Here is a 9,811-nt window from a genome sequence, read left to right on the forward strand (position 1 = left end):
TAGAGATTAAAACATTTTATATGCTCTATTTTACTCTACTGATTATTGCATTGTATCCTTGAAAGAGGATATGAGAAATAAATAGTTTTTGTTCGTACAATGCACAAGATATATTTAATTTTGTATAATTACATGTGTACAACTTATCTAGCCAAATGTGCGATACACATATTCCAAGGAATATGTATAAACGTAGGTTGTATCGCTCTTTATACATATACACATTATACCATCAATCCTTTTTTTATGTTCTATTTTTTTCTTGATCGCCACGGCTATATACATCGTAGCAACTAATATTTAATGACAGACAATTTCAATTTTTTTTTAAATATCTGCACTGCAAGAGATAGCAGAAATTTTTACATTGTTATATCGCGTTTAAAATGATTGCAGTATGTTACATGCAGCAGAAATTTAATTGATGAAATTCTCGTTCCTTTGCATAGGACGAAAGATTCTTACACCTAGAGAAGCCTGCATACGCATCTTGTAAAAAAAATCATAGCACAATACCGTTCCTTATCGTTACACTGACATGCTCAAATCATATATTTCTTCCGGAATTCTCGACGAAAGGAAGTGTTTTATGTGCGGGTACATTAAAAATATTAACTAATTAATATTACCTAAAAGTAATGTTAAATCTAACGTGAAAATAAATAAAACGCAATATGTATGTTAATATTCTGTAAAACATTCACGTAGAGGTGCGGATTAATCTAATTTTGAGAGTAGATTTTTGCGACAGAGAACCTCGCAATTCGATTTCACATGTGGAAATCACGTTTCATAACGATAATGCGCGCCCTCGTCTACTGAGCAATGATCTAGCTACAGAATTTTTTTTTTTCTTAATGTAATGCTTTTTACTCGCTATTACACAAATGGTGTTCCGTTTTTATATTATCGTCTTAATCTATTGGCAAGATTTTGTCGCGTTTGCGTGATATGTCACTATCGGTGAACGCAATTTTCATCCTTAATATTCCCATATACATACTGAAGGGAAACTCGTTCCCATTTGGAAAATATGGATCCTGCTTGTGAATTACTTAAACAATCGCGACTGATCTGTCGAAGCATGCACGAAGATCTACAAGCAATCGTTCATTCTTATGCACACGCATACACATATTCACACAGGCGCGTATGTCAATTTGCCAATATATAATTTGAATAATATTGTAGCTTTTAGATATACGGATACTTATTTAAGTCTTTTTACTACTCCTATCAATATATTAAATCTAGATTTTATATGGATCATTGCCTACCTATAACATTGTTCAATTTAGACATACACTTTATGTAGTTCGATTACCTATAAATTATTAGCTAGATGTTTTGCCGTGAAAAATACGTATAATAGTGTGAGCTTTCTCTTTTAAATGTGTAATAAAATGCTGATAGATATAACAACTCAATGAAAGATCTTCCAATTATTGAGCGCAATCAACAGATTCGTAAACACACATTGCAAAAGAGATGATATCAGGTCATATCAATACAGAGAAAAAAGCAGAAAGTACATAAACAAATTCATCATTCATATATGGAGGGGTAAAATTCATAGTGGTGTAAGTCAAATTTTTTTTAAATATTGACTCGTGTGCATAGATGCAATCTATACAATATATAAATTGCACTATGCATACGAATCAATATTTTAAAAAATTTGACTTACACCATTATGGCTTTTACCCCTCCGTATATTGCACCATACCAAATAGTTTTATATTTTATTTCCCTTAAAAACATTGTTTATCAGCTGTTAAAATTTCAAGAAAGCTAAAATGCTTGTATTTTTGGAACTGCTATATAATTTTCGTGTGTAATGGCAGAGACGTTTTATCAGTGAAGTTAATTGTCCACACATTAACAAACACTGCTTTACATCATAGCAAAATTTTAGTTTTATTATGCGATAAACAATTTCTCTTATTTTGCATATCAATATGGAAGGCACAAAATGTGAATGTAACACATACTAAAAATTTCAAGGATTAAAGATTATTACGAAATTTGTAGAAAATGAAAGATAAGAAACTCTATACAGATTTTCTTGCGGGAAAAATGTGACAAGCGTCACTGTCCACTATCACACACTACTGTGTATTTCTGAACAAAAGGCTGGCGTTATAAAGTGATTTTGGCCTGTATTAGACCAAAATATACATATTCTATATTATACACGAAAACATCGTCTCTTAATGGCTATTTTATAAATTTCAGTAAAATGTGCGATATATATATTACTATCTAAATTATAGTTATTAATATATATAGATTTGTGAAATAAAGCTTAGATTTTGTATAGAAACAGATGTTAATATGAAGGCGTGCATTATCGTCCTGTAAAGACACTATTATCTCTCTTCCTCATTTAAAAGCTGATCTTGATTTTCTTGATCATCATTTTGCTATGTACATTGTAGTATTAGATGTCAATAATAAGTGCCATCTTTTACGATGACAATTCGCGTTATTGATTTATAAGAACACTATGACATTTTATAAGAATATCGTGATATTCTCTTTTATGTCTGAAAGATGATCTTTCTTTATCAAGTCACGACTTCTTATCAAAGTGTGTGCATCTTAATAAAGTAAATATTATAATGGACTATAATATTTAATTACAATCCATTATAAAATAAATTATACTTTATTCGTGTTATTATAAATATGAAGTATAATCTCCTGCTTTTCTGGTTACTGTTTATTATAATGCGAAAGAAATAAAGATTTTTAATATTGTGACATTATTACTGTACGTAATCGAGCTCTTTCAAGCATCAGAATAGCGCAAGATACACGTCAAATTTGTAATTCACGTATAAACGAGAAAAGATATTGAAGTGCCTGATATTTCTTATTATTGTATGTAATACTTTCACAATATTTTAATTATATAAATTAATTGAAAAATCATTCAAGTCACTACCTATGTGTTTCTTGTGTCTATTCTCTCTAATAATCTTGGGAAGAATAAAAACCATAATTATAAACAACTATTATAAAACAACGAAAAGAAAAAAAAAGAAGAATGTTGAAAGTATCGAAAATTATTATAAGAGCAATAAAATTTAGAAGGTACACAAGTGTATAAGTAGCGAAATTGATATAGAATGTAGTAGTTTACTACACGGCAAAACTCTCGCTATAAGCACGAATAATAATAAAGATGAGAACAGACATTTGAACAGTAAGCGTTCTCCACAATTCATCAGAACGCTTTCTTTAGTCCATAAAGTTCTTAAAATAACACTTCTATGGTTTCTCTACTTGATAATTTATTACAACATAATTCTCTCTCTTCAAATGAGATCAATTTTATAATTTAACATTGTCACAAATTTTACACAGATTGATTCAAATCCGTATTATGATTTAAATAATATATAAACGAGAAAAATAAATTCTCGGCGCGTAATATGTATATGAAAATAATATTTAAAGTTTACTTCTAAACACAAGTTGGATCTATATACAATACATATTGTGATAAACATTTTACGGTTGCGTCTGTGATTTTTGCAAATACGCTCTTAGTAAGAATTTTAGTTTTTTTAACATAATGTACGATATATATTTTCATTCATAAAATGTATCATACATAATGTATGATACATAAGATATATTATCTTTCATACCCAAATGGATGATCAAAATTCAGCCTTAGATACAAAAGATAAAACTCACAAGAATATCAAATTTTGATAATTTATAAATTATGATAATTTATAAATTATCATATTGTAATTATATAATTATTAACATGTGCATCATTTAACATGAACATCATTTGTCTGATCTTATGGGATTCATATACACATAAATTACCGTAACACACACACATGCAGTGAAATTTGAATCTTTTAAAGTGAATTCTTGTGTTCCATATTACTCTTGATTGAGACAATAAGTAAAATTAAAAAAAAAAGAAACTCAATGGATTAAATGGCAAATTTAATCAATCAACAAGCTATTATCGGTTATCACTGAGCCTGCAGTTGTTCTTTTCCCGTTTTGAATTTGAGATTATACTCATTTGTTATTTAGCAGCTTGTCCAGGCCCAGTGGAAGTTTTCCCTTTCTGAGACGACTCCGCAGTATCATTTGATTGATCAACATCCATCTAAAAATTTCATTAAATTATTAGCTTCAAATAAATATTCGATCTAAACAGATTTTAAACAGAAGGTTAACAATCGAAAGTTCGAATTAAATTTATTCTGACCAATTTAATTTTGTATTACTTAAAATTTAAATACTTGTCTTAGAGCAATACTTTTTAGATAATTTTTAGAAAATAGTAATTCTTTTATTTTCATTGAACGAGAGAAGATTTTCTTCGTTTTCATCTTCTGATATCTTCACGGAGAAAAAAATCGATTTTATGGTAATCAAAATAATATTCTTGATACACTTTTTATAATATCGAAACATACGATGCATCATATTTTGTACCTTTTCTTCTTTTTCATCATCAATAAGAATGGGACCATTTTCAGCCTCAAATTCCTTTAGAACTGCGTCCAAGTTATATCTTCGTCGGTAGTTTACGAAAAACGATCGTAAATGAGCTTCAGTTTTTGTTCCAATGACTTCAGCAATTGCAGCGAAATCTTTTCCGTATTTTCTAATGCCTTGAACAGCTAATAGCAGTTCGTCATTTGTCCAACGCGCATTTATACGGCTTGTCACTTCCGGCGGTCGTAGATGGTCGATACCATCGGTTGTCTTTCGTTTCAGTGCGCTCACTTGTTGTTTATTAGCTTGTATCTGTGCAATTTCGAATAAATTATGTAACATTATAAACAAGTTATACGACATAAATAACATAATTAATTATATTTTAAATAAAGAGATAAATTGCATTGATCACGAAAGCACCGTAGCGTCCGCAATCCTAGCATTCAAGAATTCTGCTTTATAATATTTCTTTAAAAACTTCAGTCTAACATATTTCAATTGTTAACAATTTCAAATGCGAGCGTTTGCATATGCTTTCATGATTCGTTAGACTATATAAAAAAATGAAGAAAAATGTATCCACACGTTGCAAGCTTTTCTTTTCTACTTGTTAACATACTTGACGTTTTAAGCTAACGATCTCTGTATCGATAGCTTGCAAACTGTTGTTGGCCTGATTTGGTTGACCAGCCAAAGCCGCCAAATCATCGTGATTCACAACCAAGCCCCGGGGTGGTTTTCTTTTATTCGTACGACCCGGCATGGAAGTTAACGGTCTTGCTACACCGGTGCGCCTAAACCATCAGAAAACGTAGAATGATTTTAAGGATGTGGATGCTAATCTACATTGTATTTCAATGTCACTAAAATCACTAAGTACCACTAATGGAAATATAGTTTAAAACGATAGGCGGGATAAGCGAGTTTCCAAGGATATTCATAAGTTTCGGCTGCTTAAATACGAACAAACATATGTGTATTGTCTATAACAAAAAATATTTTAAATCAGCATTATTGATTGAAGAAAAAGTCATCAATTCAGCTTCTAATTTATTTCTTATATGAATATCCTCTCTGGCACTTATTGAGTTACGTAGAATAAGATTTATCTATTTGCAATCATTGGCATTGGCATTTAATTTACGTTCACTGACCTCCAATGTAGATAGCAGCTATGACACGCGTGTCCCTTGGGCGTCGCACGGACACTATGGCATGCAACGCCACAGTTGCTACACGAGCCCTACAACACATAACACCCTTTTAAGACAAAAATTTTGATAACCCCCCCACCCACTCCCACTTTGTAATTCATCATCGCGTATTGTATTTGAATGTCAAGAGAGCAAATTAGAAGAAAAATTATTCAAGTGATTTGTGTTCCGTTCTCTACAACATCAAGTCAATTTTTGTGTCTCTCATAATTCGCTCGACTGTTCACGACGGTATTGGTCGAGCCAATTTCATGAATTAAATATTCCATAATTCGAATTTTTCTACTTTGTTTCCTCAGTAAGATTTCAGCCTATCAATTTCGATATCACGAGGAATTTCAATATCACAAGGAACTTTAATGTTACGAGGAATTTCGATATCACGAGGAATTTTGACAAGAGGAGAGAACATATATAAATATATACTTATGCCAGTGTAGCAATAATACACGTGATACATTGAAAATAACAAAACACAGTAGTAAAGCTAAGCTAACTATACTATTATATATGCGAGTGGGTAAGGTTTAGGCTGAGTACCTGAACCTGAGGGGCGTTTTCCGAGTCGGATGGGGCCTTAGCGTCAGTGCCTTGGCTTCCTGGCACAGCTTGGTTCTTTCCACGACGTATTCCGCGGTGGATCGTCCATTTCTGGAACGTTCCACATTTACGTTCACATACCGACGTCTAACTATTGCTTATTTTTTACTTGCAAAACATTTAGATAGATTGAATCTCAACACGTGAAAGAGTAACACAAATTTACAAATTTATCACTTATAAATTGTGTACCCTATGTTTACATATATAAGATATTTATAGCAATCTGCTAGTTTCTTGCCGCCATTGATATCATAGCTTCGTTTTCCTGCTTTGATAATGTATTATCGTGTGGATACATTTTTGTAACTTAGCAAGTTTTCAAACAATTGCGATTCTTTATATTACCAATTTGTGCCATGACAGCATATCAATTTGCAATGTAATCGTATGAAATAGCCAGAGCAGTAAGCTTATTACACCAAGAAATATATCTGTTACAGAATTAAGGGAAGGAGGGAGTTATTAACGTATATATGTATATCGAATATTACGAAAAATTATACAAACAGACAGGGTCGTCCTCTACTACAATTATTACGTTAAACATTAATTATTCTGTTTTAGATTTTGCACCTTTAGATTTATCTACGTGTTAAAATCACAGAAAAGAAAAAAATGGATCAAAAAATTTTGGTATGTAAGAATGGAGCGCATGCATAAAAATTTATTATTCAAATTATCTTCAGAGAATCCTTACTTTTTCTTCGGATTCGCTATCTGTGTTAGAACCAAGCTCACTTCCATTTTCGCTGCCGTTTTCGCCTTCTTTGCAGCCGCTCGTCAATTTACGTGCTTGCCTGTCCATTAATGATGTTCTAGTTCGCGTCTTCTTCCAGCTGTAGTAGTATTTCACGAGGCTCGCGATAGATTTATCAGGTAGCTGTACAAAAATTATTGAGAGTAAATTATTTATATCAATCTTAATATTTCATCTTATTATATAGTCTTTCTTTCTTTTCTTTACTATACAAATTCAATTTTTTGAATTCTTTAGTTAAATTTTTCTATAAATATGTATAATACTTGAAGATATTTTATGTACATGTTTGTTTCAGAGCAACTCTAATGTTACTTACATTAGCACTAGTGAGACATAACATAAACTTGATCAATTTTTGTAAATTATAATTACGATAATTATATGTAAGTTTGTCGATAACAAAGAATCTAATTAGAAATAATGAGCAATTAATGTTTTTAGACAAATCTGACAACTTTAATTTTATATCAAAATATTTTTTTTGTTTAATTACTTTTATTCCTGTAAATTTTATTTACTGATTTGAATAAACTATGTATTAAATTTGCAAATCTTTACATTTTTTAAATGTGTCACAAGATTATCAAGGTCCTGCAATTTCGAATATCATTAGTTCGTTAATGCGTTTCAAGTTTTAATTTTTCATAGAATGGTGTAATAAGTACAAATCAGATAATTTAAATAACCTAAATATCATAAAATATATCATTACGTACCATTTGTCGAATGCGATGGAAACTCTTGCCATGAAATTGGAACGCCTGCTCAAACAGTACTTTATCTTCGACCGTCCACTCGTCTGGAAACGGTGTGAAATTCGCCAGATCCAGAACCGCGCGCTCCAAATTGTGCTTATGCCAAAACAGCATTCCCAATGCCTGTTCTCCATTGTAACCATACTTCTCCTTAGCCAATATGATATACTCGTCCACTGAGAAAGGCAAAATGCATTTAGTCATCGACATTTATTTGTACAAACTGACTGGTTTGCATAAGTTTGCAGCTTACATTTTTGATCCGGTATATCCGTGGTGGGTGACCAAACTAATAACGCCCTATCAGGACACTGATCCAATCGACGTTCTGAAATACGTAATAAATAACGGTAGGTTGAGCATGAATCGTTATCTAAATCAGCATTTTTAGAATAAAGATTCCGAAGTACCATTAACTGGGACAAATTCTGGCACGACAACCTGATAATCTCGTCCAACTCTTATTTTCTCTGCTGGAACTTGAAAAAGAAATTTTCAGTATTACGCAACATTTAATAAGTAAAAGAAGATACATCCGTCACGTAACGCGCTTACTTCAATGAACTATGACCAATCAAAAGACTATTAATAATGTATGAATCTCTACATTTATTCGTTTCAATTAATCATTGTTAGTTTTCCGTCAAGATTTCCATATGTATATAGAAAACGTCATCCTGCCACGTTATGGTGCTACTATAAAATGTCTTTAGAGAAAATTTCTATATAAAATAAAAGTTTGCGATTTTCCAAAAGATATTCGCGACTGCGAAAGAACATTTGAACGGCGACGAGCGCGCCGTTTGAAGACTCTCTTGGATTTTTACTCCGTTTCGAGAACGGAGCAAAACCGTTCGTTATTCCTGACTCGAAAAAAGACCCGAGAGCGAGCCGTTAAACATCTTTCGTAGGGGACAAACGCCCCGATAATCGGCGATCGAGACGTCGCGGTCGCGTCTCGACAGCGAGATGAGAATCGACGATACCTCCTTCCTCCTCGCTGGACGATTCGGTCTGTGCGTTGGGGCTGGGGCCTCGCGAACGGCGGCCGTTACGCACATTTTCCGAATTCCTCTCCGCCAGGACCATCGTGGCCGTACGTTCGCTCGTTCGATCGGAGCTCGCGGCGCGGATTCGCCGGTGGCCGCTGCAAGCGCGACGCGGGACGGCCCCAGGTAACGGCAAGCCCACCGCGGACGTGACCAAGATCAGTGCCCAACTGCCTCCCGCTTACGATCCTTCACGAAACTGCATGACGGTATTGACGGTACGGAGCACCGACCAGAGATCCCTCAGCTGCCGTTCCGCGCGATCGTAGCGAAAGTAAAATGGCCGGCCACCACGCGCGACCTCATTGGCCGGCGGCGTCGCTTGGGAGAAAGATGGCTCGAGCCCCAGGTTCCCGTGGCGACGACTCGCGATTTCTCGCGAGGGGGGAACCGTTTGTCCCCCGAGATAAACCGCCGAGATTCGCTCGCACCTCCCGCTTTCGTTTCCCTCGCCCGACGATTTTCTTCCACCTCCGCGCGAACCCGAAATCCCGGTGCAAGAGCGAAACCGACACTCCGTATCTCGAATAAACGCTCGACCGCGGACACGCGTATACGAGACTGGCCCGCGAGCGGCGCGAGGCGCGAGCCGATTCTCAGGTGTTACTTCGTCATCGAATACACGTTGAACCCATTGAACGTGCGTCGTGCGACCGAAACCGAATGGCGAACGTGGGTTGAAATTTGAAAGATGGCATACATACGCCATATGTCGTAACGAACGTTCCGAATGTTGTTACGTGCTGGATGCTTGAATTTTTCATGGAAAAATTTGGGAACAAAATTATTGCGATTAATTATATAAGCATGTTTTAATAATAATATAATTATATATAATGAATGATATTTTTTATATATAATAATATTTATTTATATATATATAAAATAATATAATAATAATATAATAAATTTCTTAATTATATAAATTAGCCTGGAAGCAATAATCTTGTG

At 33.9% G+C, this 9,811-nt stretch overlaps 1 protein-coding gene across 2 annotated transcripts; it reads right to left on the bottom strand.

Annotated features, from left to right (window-relative positions):
* Positions 1 to 95: 95 nt before the first annotated feature.
* Corest (REST corepressor) lies at positions 96 to 9,478 on the bottom strand. 2 transcript variants are annotated; one of them, XM_071697065.1, is made up of 10 exons: positions 8,798 to 9,478; positions 8,222 to 8,290; positions 8,065 to 8,139; positions 7,773 to 7,987; positions 6,994 to 7,176; positions 6,234 to 6,344; positions 5,634 to 5,722; positions 5,099 to 5,273; positions 4,474 to 4,788; positions 96 to 4,141 (listed from the first exon to the last, which is right to left on the bottom strand). In XM_071697065.1, the coding sequence occupies exons 1-10, from the start codon at positions 8,898 to 8,900 to the stop codon at positions 4,058 to 4,060; spliced, it is 1,419 nt and encodes a 472-aa protein (XP_071553166.1). In that variant the 5' UTR covers positions 8,901 to 9,478; the 3' UTR covers positions 96 to 4,057. The 2 variants fall into 2 exon arrangements, with proteins under 2 accessions (XP_071553166.1, XP_071553167.1); XM_071697066.1 differs by lacking the exon at positions 6,234 to 6,344.
* Between the last annotated feature and the right edge of the window lie 333 nt (positions 9,479 to 9,811).

Source organism: Temnothorax nylanderi, unplaced genomic scaffold, assembly GCF_030848795.1.
Source record: "Temnothorax nylanderi isolate EJ_2023f unplaced genomic scaffold, tnyl_v1.0 TNYL_tig0011_pilon, whole genome shotgun sequence".
Taxonomy (NCBI): Eukaryota; Metazoa; Arthropoda; class Insecta; order Hymenoptera; family Formicidae; genus Temnothorax; species Temnothorax nylanderi.